General features: G+C 40.3%; 1 protein-coding gene across 3 annotated transcripts in view; it reads right to left on the bottom strand.

The window, feature by feature from the left end:
* The window catches only part of osbp2b (oxysterol binding protein 2b), a 75,703-nt gene that overhangs the window by 15,141 nt on the left and 43,658 nt on the right, over nucleotides 1-16,904 (bottom strand). The window contains exon 1 of one of the 3 annotated variants that reach the window (XM_082169620.1): nucleotides 12,511-12,792. The exons of the other annotated variants lie outside the window; for them this stretch is intronic. Coding sequence (XP_082025746.1) covers nucleotides 12,511-12,724 — 214 coding nt within the window. The 5' untranslated portion in view covers nucleotides 12,725-12,792. Of the gene's footprint in view, nucleotides 1-12,510; nucleotides 12,793-16,904 lie in introns of those variants that run through there. 3 annotated transcript variants of the gene reach the window in all.

Here is a 16,904-nt window from a genome sequence, read left to right as displayed (position 1 = left end):
CCAGCTGTTCTCATTAATGAGTCGAGGGCACAGCTCCTCCTAATTTCCCTCATTAATTAATGCTGATTTTACAGGTGGCTGAGGCCCAAATGGTCGATATTACCATAGTCACTTATGCAAACAAAGCACCGCCATTCTAAATCAAAACACACACACACACACTAGATGGTGGACAGATAGTGACTACACAAAAAATATTATCTTTTAAGAAACCTGAAATTATCAGATACAAATATGTTTCGTAATCAAGTCAAACTAGAGAACAGAAGTTCATGAGTTGACACTTACAAAAAGTCAGATAGAATAAAAGTGTATTTGGCGTGCTGTACGAGGAGAGGGCTCCGGGCTCGGTATTCGGCCCAAACCCAGAGTACTCCCTCCGTATTCCTGGCTGTAAAAGAAAGAGCCAAGAGTGAGGAGTCGGGGTGGTGGAGGGATGCAAAAAATGTCAAGGAATGTTAGGTGAGTTGACAGAGTGAATATATATATGCTTCTTTCTCATGCTGATAGAGTAGACATAGTAATTGTTTGATGACAAGTAGACTGGATTGATTACTTGAACGTGCTCCTCCCGAACTTTGTTTATAAAACATAATTTCTGAACTGGCAAAACTCATCTGTGGATAAGATGTAGGGTTAGGATTGTAGAAACACAAACACACAACTTTAATTTAAAGTCTTTAAGTAATGCTTACACAACAACAAAAAAACTAGTACTTTTGACAAATAAAGTGCTCTGAAAAGTATAGCTCATGAAAAGATTAGTCTGTTTTCAACATACAGTATGTGGGAATATTGATACTGAAATTGTATCTGCACAAAACTGATTGGTTATATAAATGATACAAATAAACAATGAATTTAACTTTAAAATCTTTTTTTCAACAAAAATCTTTAGCTTTCCTAAAAACCCTAAACAAGTTCAAGATATTTTCATGTTTTAATCTACAATAGCCCACTCGTGACTTTTTAAGCTTTTATATCTGGCTTCAAGAAAGGGCTTTCAACCGAGACTGCATTACTGTCGGTCACAGAAGCCCTACGGACCGCAAAAGCTGCTTCCAAATCTTCAGTTCTAATTCTCCTGGATCTGTCTGCTGCCATCGGTACTGTGAATCAACAGATCCTTCTGTCCACCCTCTCATCACTGGGCATCACAGGTACTCCTCTCCACTGGTTTGAGTCCTATCTCACAGATAGATCCTTCAAGGTCGCATGGAGAGGCGAGGTATCCAAAGCACATCAACTTACCACAGGGGTTCCTCAGGGTTCAGTTCTTGGACCCCTCCTCTTCTTCATTTACACCACATCACTGGGACACATCATACAGGCACATGGTTTCTCTTACCATTACTATGCTGATGACACACAGCTCTTCCTCTCATTTCAACCAGATGATCCCACAGTAGCTGCACGGTTCTCAAGCTGTCTGGCGGACATCTCGGCATGGATGAAGGAACATCACCTAGAGCTCAACCTGGCAAAGACTGAGCTTCTCTGCCTCCCTGCCAATCCATCTCTACAGCATGACTTCACTATCCAGCTAGATTCATCATCAATCACCCCATCAAGGTCGGTCAGAAATCTTGGAGTAATATTTGATGACCAGTTGACCTTCACAGACCAAATTACAAAGACCACTCGATCATGCCGGTTTGCCTTGCACAACATCAGGAAGATCAGGCCTTTCCTAACTGAGCATGCAACACAACTTCTCGTCCAGGCCCTGGTCATATCTAGGCTTGACTACTGCAATGCTCTTCTGGCTGGACTTCCATCATGTGCAACTAAACCTCTACAAATGATTCAGAATGCTGCAGCTCGTCTTGTCTTCAACGAGCCAAAAAGGGCCCACGTCACTCCTCTGTTCATCTCTCTGCACTGGCTACCACTCGCTGCTCGCATCAAGTTCAAGGCATTGACGCTTGCTTACAGATCTATCACAGGCTCAGCTCCCTCCTACTTTCACTCGCTCCTACGAGTCTACATCCCTACCAGAAGCCTACGATCGGTCAACGAGCGACGACTCGTGGTACCATCACAGAGAGCCAAAAAATCACTCTCCAGAACATTCTCATTCACGGTTCCATGCTGGTGGAATGCTCTCCCCACCCTCATCCGGAATGCAGAATCCCTGACAACATTCAAAAGACAACTGAAAACTCATCTCTTCCGTGAGCACTTAATCTCATAAAAATCCTTTTCCTTTTCCCTTAAATCCTCCCTTATCTGGCTTATGCTACTCTGAGCAATGCCTGCACTTTGAATTTTGAGCACTTATTGTGTTGTTTTTGCCTCTTCACGATGACTCGCTTAATTTGGTTTAAGTCGCTTTGGACAAAAGCATCTGCTAAATGACTAAATGTAAATGTATATGTTTTAAGGCAGTGGTTGACAAGTGTCTAAATGGAACTACAGAGGTTATCAGGGACATTAAACGGCATCACGCAGAACAAGTGAACTCATCTGCACACTGGTCCATTTTTACGGCTTTGTTGTATTTATACTCGTTCTCTGGCAAACTCTTAACTCAAACAGTCCAACTTGTCGATTTTGAATAAAGATTGCAAGAGTCGTTGGAAGCTTAGCAGTGGTGACGTTGAAGTTGGGTCGATGGGTTAGTTTGTTTATAGCCTTAATTTGGCTTGTTACTCTTGGTGGTTGTATTTAGGCTTCAAAATTCCTAGGTTGTGTTCATTTGTGAAGATAAACCAAATGCGTAAGAATCACAAACGCTTGTTGGAATAGTAGAGGGTTCCCCCCCCAAAAATATTTCAATTGAATTGAGATCTGGACATTGACATGGCTCTTCCAAGACCCTCCATTTCCTTCTTCCAAGTCATTCCTTTGTTAACTGAAAACTTTAGCTTTCATCTGATCCTGACCTGCATCTATTTCCATAGCTAGAGTCTAAGACCACCATTATGGTTATTTAAGTAAAAAAATAAGCAATGCTAACATAAAATGACTTAGTGTGCCTGATAACTAGGCTATAAACATTTGCTAGTGGAAAGGACGTGCTAAAAATAAATGATAAATAATTTGGATTCCCAAGTGTTCACTCTGCATGATTTCACAGCTGCCATCATTAATGTTCATTGGCATGTGTGGACACGTTCCCACACACACACACGTGCATTACACATTTTCACACACACAATGGCTCCCTTCCAGTGACAGAAGTCACATAAATCTGGAGAAATTGCATCAGAGCAGAGTTGCTGATGCTGAGCAGAGGCCATGACAGAATCATGCAACACTGATGCAATAAGACAGCTACTCACAGTCCCATTTCATACAAATAACAAGATGAATTTAGAAAATGCATGTTTATAAGGTAAAGACACTGCAGCTTAATGTCTGACACAAGAAAGAACGTTTGGGAGGAAAAGACGTGGCATAGTGCGTGTGAGAGACGAGGACATGGCAACCTCGTTCAGAGCAGCGGAGCAGGGCAAGGGTGAGATTGATTTGACTGTGTTTGTTCCTCCTCAGCAGAGAGCAGAGCAGCCGTCAGCAAACTGTTCAGAGACTGAACACATTAACCTTCTCATGACTCAACAATAACATACGTAGATAGAAAACATCGTGTGTGGAGGCAAAGGGGTCACTTTAGGCTAACTAAACGAGTGTCTTCTATTACCTAATTCCAGATTTAAACAGTAATTATTATGCATTAAAAAGGTCTCTCCTGCTTCTCTGTTCATTGTTGTGCTGGGTGCCAGATTAACCACTGGCCTTGAGACAGTTATTGACTGTTTTAATCTAAACAGCAACAGAATGACATCTCAAGGGTCTAAACGCTGGAATGGCGAGTGTGTTCAATTAAATAGTCCATTTCTAGAGCTTCTTCTTTTCTCTCTTTCCATTAGCCACAACAGACACACATGCGCACACACACTGGCTGATCCTGCGCATACATCATGTATTTGTGAGCCGTGTGTCGTGTGACTGCTGACAGAGGAATCTGTGGGAATGTTTCGAACAGCATTTTACCATACCAAGTACTTTTTGTGCAGTATGTAGTCCTATATTGTGCACAATATGCAAATTTGGTTGTGTGCGCATGGAACACCAGAATCAATTACATATGGCAAAATGTGCAGTATACAACCAGAGCACTCTGTATGTCTGTCCCACAATGCAACTTGGACAATGGACTTAAAATGAAATAGTAACTGATTTGTATTGTTCATATATATATATATATTACAATTATAAACCATAAAAAAAAAACATATAAAATATGGTTACTTTTCATTTTTAATTATTTAAAAAAAATGAAAATAAAATGCAGTGTAAAATGGCATGCTGAAATATATTTTACATTTACATTTATTCATTTAGCAGACGATTTTATCCAAAGCGACTTACAAATGAGAACAATAGAAGCAGTTAAATTAACAATAGGACAACAATATGCAAGTGCTATGACCCTTCCCAGTTGAATCTAATGCAGTATGTGTATTTTTTTAAGTTTTTTTGAAGATAATAGATATAGAATAGAAGATAAAGGGCCCTATCTTGCACCCAGCGAAAGTGACTTTGTACACCGACGCATGTATCATTCCTATTTTGCACCCGCGCAAAGCGGACTTTTCCCTCCACAGAAGCACGTCGGTAAGTTAGGAAATACACTTGCGCTCCCGGGGGCGGTTCAGCGCAAAGAGGAGGCGTGTTCCGGCGCAAACGTTCCTTCATGCTATTTTGCAGGTTTAGAAAACAATTGCGCCACTAACCAGGAAAAAATAGTTTAAAGTCAGTGGCGCGTTGCGCATGTTATTCATATGCTATTTTAAGGGCGCATGCTTGGCCATAATCAATGTAGCGTGTGCACAACGCGCATACACTTTGATTCTCTCATCTACACAGAAGCAGCAGTTTTCATTTTTGCAAATCATACATTATTACGATAGATAGATAGATAGATAGATAGATAGATAGATAGATAGACAATTTATTATAAAAGCATACATCTAGCTTACACATTTACCCAAATTATCATACGCCTGTTTAACCGAAGTTAATTTGGGTGGGTTTCTCCATTCAATGTAACTTCTCTCTTTTACGGCCGTGACGAGAGCGTTGCTCTCCTCGGCTGTGAACCGCTCCTGGCGCGCGCCTGGCAAATCCGCCGTTACAATAGCAATCCGCTATGGAAAAAGTGCGTCTTCTCTTAAAGGGAATGTGAGATGTCGTTCTGATTGGTTTATTTCACGTTACTCCCAAACCACACCTATGAATAATGAAGCTACTTCAGACCAACCCATTTTAGATTTGCGCCTGGCGCAAGAGTCATTTATCCCGCCGGGAAAATAGCAACAGCGCCGAGATCCGCCCACAAAGTTACTTGCGCTTTGCGCTTGACACTTGCGTTTCAGATCGTTAAAATAGGGCCCAAAGTGTTAGTATTAATGGATCAACTGTTGCAGAAAAAGACGCATCTTCAGCCGTTTCTTGAAAATGGTCACGGACTCAGCAGCTCTGGTTGAGTTGGTCAGATCATTCCACAACAGTCAAGGTAAAGGTCAGAGAAAGAGATTTAGTGCCTCTTTGAGATGGCACCACAAGACGGTGTTCACCTGCAGAGAGCGCAAGTTTCTGTATGTAAGTCTGAAGTAATGAGCTTAGGTAAAAGGGAGCAGAGCCAGTGGTTGTCCTGTAGGCAAAAGTCATTGACTTGAATTTGATGCGAGCGGCAACTGGCAACCAAATATATATAAACTATGTCAAATATTTAAAATGTGTACAAAAGCAAATTGCCATTTTACCTTACATTATATATATAACTAAAAATAATAAATAACCATATTTACAATAGAATACACCATTAATGTTTTTGGGGTATTGTTGTTGCATATTGTTTCAATCGTTACAAACTTTATACATTATATACTGCACAGTATGCAGTATAAAAGTATTTAATCTCTTTCCCTTACTCTGAGGTTTAATCATGAACGCACACACATACAGTACAGCCAGAAAACACACACACACAGAATTCAGAAACAGCTTTACATTAGAGTGGTTTTCACCCTGTCACCCTTTAGCTTTAGAAGAGCTGCTGATGAAGGTCTGAGGGTAATGTGCAGCTGGCACAGGGTAAATCTGCTGTATGCTGGAGATTACAGCTCATTTCCACAGCAGCTTCTCTGTCTGGAAACCATTCGGCAGAAGGACAAGGTGGCTTGCTATTTTATAATACTTACAGGCCTTATCCAGCTGCAAGACACCAGTCATCATAGAGGTCTGTTCCTAGATATGTCACAGTTTTCAAGCACAACACACAAATATCTGTTTACAAAGAGTGACATTGCAGAAAAAGTGCAACATCAGATTAAAGAATTAACTCCCACATTAAATGGTACTTTAGTAACATTATCTTTGAGTACAACTAACCTTTTGACCATTACAAATTTCCCTAGTTCATGTATGCATGAAATATGAGCATTAAACTATACTAAAGTATGATGTACAACCTACCAGCCTGTAATGATTTGGTAATAAATCTGAGAAAGGAATTACTTCAGAATTAATAAATGTATAAGCTGGTTAACATGCTTATAAATGTACTGATGCCACTGCCAACAATTCACATTCACATTGGATTTAAAACGGTTTTCAAGTTTTCTATTACAGAACTCAAAAGATTAAAAAGGATTTTAAGAACCCATGTAAGAAGTTGGGATAAACTCTGCCAGCTTTCACTGTAAGGTTACAAACAGAAGATGGTCAAACTGAGCAGTGTCCTAGTGAAGCTGAACTTCTTGCAATGCCAAACAATTGTACTTTTTTGTGTGTGCCATTTTTGTCTTTATTGCATAGGACTGTCAAGGCTTCAGGGAGTAATGTGGGAGATATAATACAGACTATAATTTCAATTTAGAAAATGCAAGAATCTATATATATACATGTCTATATCTCCCTCCAATCTATATACATTTCTATAGTACACATGCCAAATAATTGCCCAGTCCTTTAAGAAAGCACATCATGTTTCAGCTTGTATTTGCATTTATTTAAAATGATTTAAATTGGATCTAAGGATGCAATCTCTTTTGCTTTTTGTCAATTTGAGTGATAAAAGCATGGCCAGCTCAGGTGGATGTGCTGCAGATGAAACATGATAATGCAGATATTATGTAGCACTGCAATGAGCAGAAGGCAGCGTTCAACCTTCTCCAGCCACTCCTGAGTCTATTAAAAATACACAATTATGTAAATCACCTCCACAATAATCTATAGAGGCAGTGACATAATGGTTAGAGACTTGTAACCCGAAGGTCGCGGGTTCAAGTCTCGGCAGTAAATGTAGGTGGGGGGAGTGATTGAAGAAAGAGCACTCTTTTCCACTCATTACCCACTACAGAGGTGTCCTTGAGCAAGGCACTTAACCCCCAATCGCTCCCCGGGCGCTGCAAAAAAAAAAAAAAAAAAAAAAAAACTGTGTGTGTTAACTTAAGGTTATTAATACAGTTGGACAGTATAGAAAAAAAACTGTCATACATGAACACTCAAAAGTGAGTTTTTGGAAAGATTCTTGCTGTAATTAAATTATAGCAGTGAGGTTGAATTCTTCTTGCCTGTGGGTAAAAGCTATGCCTGGGCACTTCTGTTCTGTTTCTCAGATGTTAAAGGAGAAAACAGACAATGACTGGAATGGCTGGGGTCTTTAAGAATAATCCAGCCTTCTTAAGTCATTTATCTGAATATATGTCATGGATGCTGGGTGCTCACGGTCAGTGCTGCATAATCTATGCAAGTGTCTTTCAATAAAAGTGTCTACTAAATGCATAAATGTCAGTGTACTGAGAAAAAAAAAGGGTGCTGGTGTGGATTCTTTCTTGCTGTTGTTCCACGAGCAAGACTCAACATACCTCAAGTGGGATCAGATCCACTAATGATAATGAGAGAGTTCCACTACTAGACAGTCTCTGTCATATCATGACTGACAAAAAGCAAAAGTGTTTCCAAGACTTACTAGTCTTTCAATTAGGCTACTGGCTAGTGTTGCTGTGTATAACAAACGTCACTATAAGTTTACTTAGAGCCAAGATTTTAGACACAGGCTACACAAAATGAACAATAGTGTGTGTCTCTAAATAAAGGTTACTAATTCACTTGTTTATTTCTGTGTAGTTCATACTGTAAAACTGTCTCATCATACTGTATGCCACCATAATAATTCATTTTCACCCTCATATGCAACTTACAATAGACTGACTCAATAGCAAAACTCAGCCTCCCTCAAGGGGAATCAGATCCATTAATGATAATGAGAAAGTGACACTAGACACATAATGATTGACACATTGGTAAACCTGAATAATGACTGTAATTTCAACTTTTAGTCATCAAACAATATTATTTACAGATCAGGTCCTGTTAGGATAGAAATCAAGGGCCAGGCCACAACTAATGTGCTTAGTAGAACTGTACTTTTCCAAAAATAAAATGATATATATAAAAGGTGTCACAACAAACTCTGTTAGGAGCTCAATTTACATCTGAGAACAGCAGCACATATGGAGCTAGAGAGATCTTTGTAAAAGACAAAGACAAACAATGGTTATACTGTCACTCAAAGGTGAGAAGGTGGTAAAAATCCTTTTAAAAGTGCCGCCGCTCCTTTCTGTGAAAGCTCTCAGGTCCTTGATATGCCACTTAGAATGAACGACAATAGAGCTGATTTATTGACAACAAAGCTTGGTATTGACTCCCATGGATTAATCGATGCAGGAACTGCTATGGATCACCTTTACTTACTGCCGGAAACAGTAGTTTCCCAATGAGAACAAACAGTGGTATAATCCTGACAAGACAATTAACTAAATCACAGTCATTCTCTCTATAAATTACTACTTTTGACTCTAAGCTGAGTATTAAAGTGTTAATGGTCACAAATAACCCTACAATTAACGGTTTAACGGCACAACAATGACAAAGACATAACATTGTTTCTGATGGAATTGTACAACCTGTATGGGCCAGATTCAATTCCTGAAAAGAATGTCCTTAAAAATCATTGTAGGATTACCTCAAACTTGTCTTAAATCCCCAAAGCTAAGATGTTACCGTTACTGAATTTATTGGGTTGTTTCATATATTAAGTGGTACAACATAACACAGCTATATTATTACTACTACTACGAGAAGTGTACAGAAGTTATCTGAATGACACCAATGATTGATCATGATTTATGCATGACATGATTTTGAACAACAAAATTGAACAATACAAAAACAAGACCTCGTTTTTAATTTTATAATTATGACAATTTTCAGGCAGCATTCAGCACATACAGTATTATTATTATTATTTTAGGGCGTTCTCCCCAGGTTCTTTTCAACGGACTGTTTGCACAAATCTGAAGAGTAAAATGATTTGATTAAATGAACTAAATGCACTGAATCCCTTGCTGAAACGATCATCTTACATGCCAAAACATCCAAACAACCCTTTGTTAATGCTGTCTAATGAAGTGAAAAAAATGGTTATTATTTAAATTGCAAAACAGAAGCCAAATATAACACATATACACTATTTTTGTTACAGTGTAGCTTAAGTTATTCTCTTTTAAACCAAAAATGTTTGTCAAACTTACTAGTCTTTTAATAAGGCAACTGGCTAGTGGTTGCTGTGTGTATAACAAAGGTCACTATACAGTAAGTTTACTTATAGAGCCAACAGTAAGAATATCATATATATAAAAATAAAAGCTGGTAAGTGGTGTTGTTTTCTAAAAACAAAGGTTATTGACTAAATAAACTGGCTGCTGTATAACAGCATTATTGATTTTTGTGTGGAGGACATACAGGAGAAAAGGGCTTCATGTTCAGTTCAAAATTAGAGCAAAGACTGTGACAACTGTCAGTGAGGAACGGATCACACATCCACAGAACCGTATATGTACAGTCAGAGATTACCATCTGCATACTTGTTTGGTACACATCAGTACAATAGTCACAGATGGACAGAGAGCTTTTGGGTCATCATGTCAAAACATATACAGAATGCCTACAAAATAACCATACACAGAGAGGGGGGACAAAAAGTAAATTACTATTTTAAACAGCATCATTTGAGAACTAAAATCAGGAAATATGGCCCAGCCTCACTAAAAGGACTGTCCAGTTAATGCAAAAGTTAAAAGCCCAGTAATGAAAACTCTGTTATCTTTCTTTCTTCTGCAAAAGACAAAACTTTTAAAGAAACATTTGTAACCAAACAACATTGGTGCCCACTGACTTTCATTGAATGGACACTTTAAAAATATTTGTTGTCCTCTGCATAAGAAAATCCTACAGGATGGAACGTTTCTATTAACTGATGTTATGCGACTAAAATGTAATTTTTCCTCTCGCGATAAGTCAAAATAAAAGAAAATGCTGTATTACTGTTATTACACATAAAGCTCTTTCTGATTATGCTATGTTAACCACTTGACAAAATAGTGTTGTCCAGTTTACTTTTTGGGTACAAACATGTTACTTGCGGTAAATCAAGAAAAAAAGAGATTTATACAGTAAGACTAACCGTATTGAGCTATATAACAATGATTGGTTTTCTGTGAATAAAGTTATCCAAACAGCTGCTCACCTGTCTAATAAAACACACATTAAAGCGTCTTTGGTGTGTGTTCCATGGGGTTTGTCTCAATCAGCTCCCTAGTTCAGAAGTCAGGGCACTGATCATGGAGTCTGCCATTTTAAGGGCTGTCTCAACCGCAGAATCCTTCCAGTGCACGGAAACGTTCGCTCCCTAAAGGTCCCACAATGCACCGTGAAAACCAGGGAGCATGGACGCTCACTATGTTCACTTAACGGAAGATCTGAAGCACGAAACTTTAAATCACATGAGCAGAATCACTACACATAATGACACGCGATAGATGTTTTTAAAAATACAAACCATTATTTTATTATATTTCAGAATAAACATACCTTGTTAGACAGGAAATTAACATAATCTAGATAACATTTATAATTTATTTACGGCTGAAATGTTGCACGTATGCGTATCAAAGCAAAGTATTTATCATAATGTACTTTAAAAAAACATTACAAGTAATTACAGAAAGATATCCGCTCTGCTGTTGTTCATAAACACCAGCTGTGATATTGTACGAGGACAATGTCACATCACCGGAAATAGAGTCATCAGTGCCACAATGTGTAGTGAGACAGTGTCCTTTACTGTCCTTACCAGTGGCGAATTGAGCTCGGGAGCTGATTGAGACGCACCCTTGGTCATACAGAAGGAAATCGAGGGTAACGCAGATATGATGTCATTGACAGGCGAAGCAATAACATGGGACGACACACTGGTTAAAATAGCTGATTTCTCTGGATTTAACATTGTTGGAAACATTTAGTATAATGTAAGTACGCAAGTTAACAAAATATATAACATAGTTGCTAGTGTTTTGGGGTATTTTAATGCAAAAAACTTACATATTGTGCATTTAAGCAGACAGCTAACATGTTAACATGTTTACCACTTGTGCTTGTAATGATTACAATATAAGGATAATGTTACAATTTAAGGAAAATATTTTGAAGTTTTGCATTTCAATCCAGACAAGATCCCTTGACTTTGTTACCCCATGGTTTATGCTGTATCGTATCACAGTCTGTCTCCAGCACTAAGATCATACAGATGTCTAAATCTCTGGCATCTTAAATTAGACTTGAATTGACTGTTCATTTCCTCAAGCTCAAACTTGAGCTCCCTGTCAGCCAAAACCTGTCTGTGAATCTCAGTTCAGTACTGCTGAAGGTCTCACAGCTGCTGCACAAAGAGCTCAGGAATGATCCAAGACAACGACTGACTTTCACTGATCACACTGATGCAATTGATGCAATTGAAGGATCATGAAACATCATGCCCTGTATAACATAAGACCATAATCACTCATAATGTATCACGTTCTATGTACACCTTGTGCAGTACTATCTATTATGCACCAAGAATTTGATACAGATCGCATTCAGATAGGTAAAAATCACGTACAGTAATGGCAGTGTATGTGTAACAACTTGTTAGCAACTTACGTAAAAAAATCCATGTTTGAGGTATGAGAGCATGTCATTTTTTATAGGACAAAATGTGCAAGTCTCTTCCAGTAATATTAACCACAAACCTTATTTTATTCATAAATCAAAAACAAATATTTAAAAAACTTTTTCAAATTGACGTCAAGACTGAACAGCTGTGCTGTACTAAAGAAGAGCTCATTCACAATCCACAATACTGAAAGCAATATTTAAATCTACGCACAAACACAATTCAGAGACAGAGAGAGAGAGAAAGTAAAGCTCCACATGAAGTCAGGAGCATCATGCGCACACGTTACAGTGTGTTTGGACACGTCACTCAAACACTGGACATGAAAATGAGGCGGGGGGAGGAAGTGCTGACCCCACACTCCCTTGCAAGAAGACCAGGAGAACGAAACAGAGATTGATTACAGCAGAACACAGTTAAGAGTCGGTTTGCTCATATCCTACCTCTGAGGCAGGTGAGGTTCAGGAGATGACAGAACGAAGAGGAACGAGTCGGTGCCCGTACGAGAGCGAGAGGAGCAGGAGCATGCGATATAGATGAGGAAGTGTCATCTCTTCCTCCGGTGTGAGTGCACCGACCACGGCTGAAGCGGCTCAGACAGCCCGAGCTGCAGAAGGAGCGCACCGTTCCCGGCCCCCAGCATGCTCCACTCTTCATTCCACCACACTACAGGCCTGCCGCTCCTCTTTCCCTCCTCTCCGCTCCTCACACACTCACATACACTTGCTCAACCAACCGCTGCACAGGAAGTATGCCGGACTACTATATCAGCTGGTGAGTGCAGGGGGAAGCGGAGTCTTCTCATCCGGCATCACAGACGTGTACGCATACACACACGCTCGCTGTCATGCTGCAAAGGAGCAAACACTTCTCTCTAGAGCCAGCACAATTATAGACCTCACCGGCCTTGATTTCACATCCTCGCTATCCCACTTCACCTTCAGAACGCGCACACACACACTCCGGGAGCGCAGCATATTGGCATTCCTCTCCTCGTGCACAGCTTAATGCAGTGTAGAGTAGGACAGAGTGAGGGGGAGGGAGGGATACTGTACTCTGCAGTACACTGCTGTCTTGAACACACCTTCTGTCCTTGCTTTCGCATTCACACACCTCCTGCAATGACTATCCTGAGTTTAGTGACGAGAATAAGTAGATGTTTCTTCAACTACAGGCACATTTATGTCCTACGGGTTGATTTTTGTTTGAGTAAAACTGAACAAATTTTAGGTTTATCAGTTTTGAAATGTAATAATATTCATAATATTATTGTTTTTACTGTATTATTGATCAAATAAATGCAGCCTTGATGAGCATAAGAGACTTCTTTCAAAAACATAACAAAATCTTACTGCCCCCAAACTTAGTTGAAGAAACACCTAAGTTATAATCAAAGCAACATTGCTAATGTAACCGGTCCTACTTAAACCAGTGTTTCCAATGTGGTAAAGAGATGAGTCCCACGGTAGAGATGAGATCCACCTTAGGACCCCAGTAGTATGCCTGATCTAAAGCTGTTCTCGCAATAACTTGTTGTAGCTAACGTGAGCTGTTTTAGCTTGATGTGGTAGCTTTATGTAGAATGCTAAATCCCACTGCTATGTAGCCCTACAGCTAAATCCCACTGCTATGTAGCCCTACAGCTAAATCCCGCTGCTATGTACAAGATAAGATAAAATCAGTTTGTAAAAACATTTTAAGCAGGTAGTCTAGCAGTTTTCTGCCATCAAGTATATTTGTATAGCGCTTTTCACAGTACACACAGCTTTACAGAAAGACAGACAGCTATTGTATAGTAATTTAATTGTATATGTAAGCTAACTATAAATAACACAATCTATTTAATTTCAAACACAATTTAATTTCACAATCTATAGCTTTGCTTACATATTAGTACTGTATATGAAATGTATAAGTTAAAAGACATTAATGGTCGTTATATCGTTGTAATAATAAAAGGGATTTTGTCTGATTTGTAACCAAGCACTACAGCGATTACCCGTAAAAACGTGCTTTGAACCAATTGGATTGCTTGGGTCCTAAGGTGGGACTCATCTCTTCACCACACCGGAATGGGAGGGCGTGCTAACAAGGACGCTAAAGACGGCAGTCTCTAGCGTCAGTCTCTAGGGTAAGTCACTAGTGCACCTCTTGAGGCCAGGGGAGTGAGGTTTACATGCACAGTTACATGCACAGACCAGTTACATTAGCAATGTTGCTTTGATTATAACTGACTACTAGCTTACTAGCTTACACCAACACTGCTGTGATTAAATACAAATTTTACAAAACATATTTTTTTAACAATATTTATTATAACAAGTGCTTAACACAACTAACATTACTTTGTGTAAAAGCAAAAAAAAAAAAAAAAAGTTTAAATTAGAAACCTCAAATTCTCATTACAAACTCCTGAGAGGACGTCACTCTGTTCAGCCTCAGCAGGGCTCTGTGTCCACTGCAGTGCTCTGACCGTTTAAAGCAGGGCAAGGTCACTGATGTGTTGAAACAACCACACACACACACACACACCAGAAGAGTCGTGTGCCACTGTGCAATACACAATTACTTCTGCTGAAACACAAAGTCACCTTCAGTAATGTGTGTGTGAACACGTATGGAATCCATCAGGCTCAATTCAAATGATCTACACTGACAAATACAACACAACATGGATGCCAGTGCACACGCCAAAAACATGCTCTCTCTCTCTCTCACACACACACACACACACACACACACACACACACACACACACACACACACACACACACACACACACACACACACACACACACACACACACACACGCACACGCACAAGCACACACACACACACACGCACACAGCACACACACACAATATAATATATATATATATCCTAACCATAATCCATTATAATTGAAGACTTCTGACATGTAAAAGTGTTTGTGCATGCTCATAGCAATTTAAAAACCCCAAAAACCCAAGATAGATTTTATTTCATGCTGAAAACGAGGAGACTTTTTCACCTTCCCCCTACGCAGCCGTTTCAGACCAGCACTTACCAGCACTGAGTTCCTGTGCTGAAGGCCATCAGCGACAATGACTCAGTCTGGTAATTGGCAACAGAAATAAAGAGTGTACTAGAAAAGATCACTGATTCTCAAAGTGTGGCTCCCTCTAGTGGTACGCAGAGGAATCACTGAATTTCGCATGTACGATCAAACCGGTGTGATCAGTCTTGGCTGGTCCTTGGAGTGTGCGATCACACTGGTGTGATCAGTCTTGGCTGGTCCCTGGAGTGATCGTGTGATCAGTCTTGGCTGGTCCCTGGAGTGTACGATCACACCGGTGTGAGTAGAATGATCAGTGCATCACGTGATCATCAACTGTTAAATTCAAATGTACTTTCGCAGTTGACTAGCGCTGAGCCAGAGACTGACGCGCTCAGCGCTGTCATATATCACTGTTCAATGTTTTCAACCTGATAATGTTTATTATAGGTTTCAGACATTTAAGTTCACATAAGTACTAAAAAATCAATACATTTAGAGTTTGTAAAATACACACTACTGTATGGAAGCGGCAATAATAATCCTTTCCATTATAATTAGACGACACGTTTTATTCATGTCAGATACAAATTGTGTAAGTAACTTTAAAGTTTACTCTATTCTTCTCCCAGTTCACCGGCCACTTTCATGTATTTCGGGAGAAGTGGATAAATTCACATGTTGTGAATCCAACAGATTCGATTCTCTGAACTGCGTCTGCGGCACAAACGTACTCGGTTACCTAACGTAACCTCGGTTCTCTCTAGAAGAGGGAACGAGTATTGCGTAAGTTGCTTACGCTACGGGTAAGGTTGTCTTTTCTCGAGATCTGAAGCCAAAAATTATCCTTAATTTTGTATTTATTGTCAACGCAGTGCGGCAGCCAACAGACCATAGCAGGCTGTATAAGCGTGCTCAATGGCTGTCCTGCGGCAACTGCAGCAGCCTACCAGTGAGCCCTGCGTGACGTCGCGCCCTCCACGCGCCTCAGCCCGCCAGAATGGGTGTGGCTAGCGTGTATATAAGGAGGGCTCACAGGCTGAAATTCTGGTTTTCATAGACTGAAGCGTATAAGCTCGTGGCGCGACACGGCAGGTTACGCAATACTTGTTCCCTCTTCTAGAGAGAACCGAGGTTACGTTAGGTAACCGAGTACGTTCTCTTACGAGAGGTTCTCTCGTATTGCGTAAGTTGCTTACGCTACGGGAACCCCTTGTCAACGCCGTGCGCGCCGAGCATCCACTGCATGAGCCCCAGGGAGCCCGGGGAACATAATATGCGGGAACAGGCGGCCAGCAACGTGGGCCAACACATGTTATAAGCACTTCATAGGAATACAGAGCGGCTCTGCCGGTCTACGTATAAGCATGTGGAGAATGCGGCCAGCAGCGCGGGCCAGCGCAGTACATAAGCACATCATAGGGAGAATATAGAGCGGCTTCGCCGGTCTATGTATAGAGGGTAAAACCCCTAACGCAGCTGAGTGGCCAGCAACGCGGGCCAGCACCAGTGCACAAGCGCGTGATGGGGAAAATACAGAGCAGCTCTGCCGGTCTGAATATAGAGAATCTCATCCCTTAGTGCAACTCACCAGAAAAGCTCATACTAAACGACAGTAGTCTGCACATGAACGACTGGGCAGAACATACATATCACTTAAACTGATAACAGTTTAGCCTGCAAGGCGGGAACTTCCAGGTTATAAAATCTCTCGAATGTAGAGTGGGAGGCCCAGCCTGCCGCCATACAAATGTCGTGAATAGAAATCCCGCTGGACCAAGCCCACGATGAGGCCATGCCTGT

The sequence above is a fragment of the Leuciscus leuciscus genome (genome assembly GCF_965113295.1).
Source record: "Leuciscus leuciscus genome assembly, chromosome: 5".
In the NCBI taxonomy this organism is placed as follows: domain Eukaryota; kingdom Metazoa; phylum Chordata; class Actinopteri; order Cypriniformes; family Leuciscidae; genus Leuciscus; species Leuciscus leuciscus.
The sequence above is the reverse complement of the archived record's forward strand: the minus strand, read 5'-3'. Positions and strand labels throughout refer to the sequence as shown.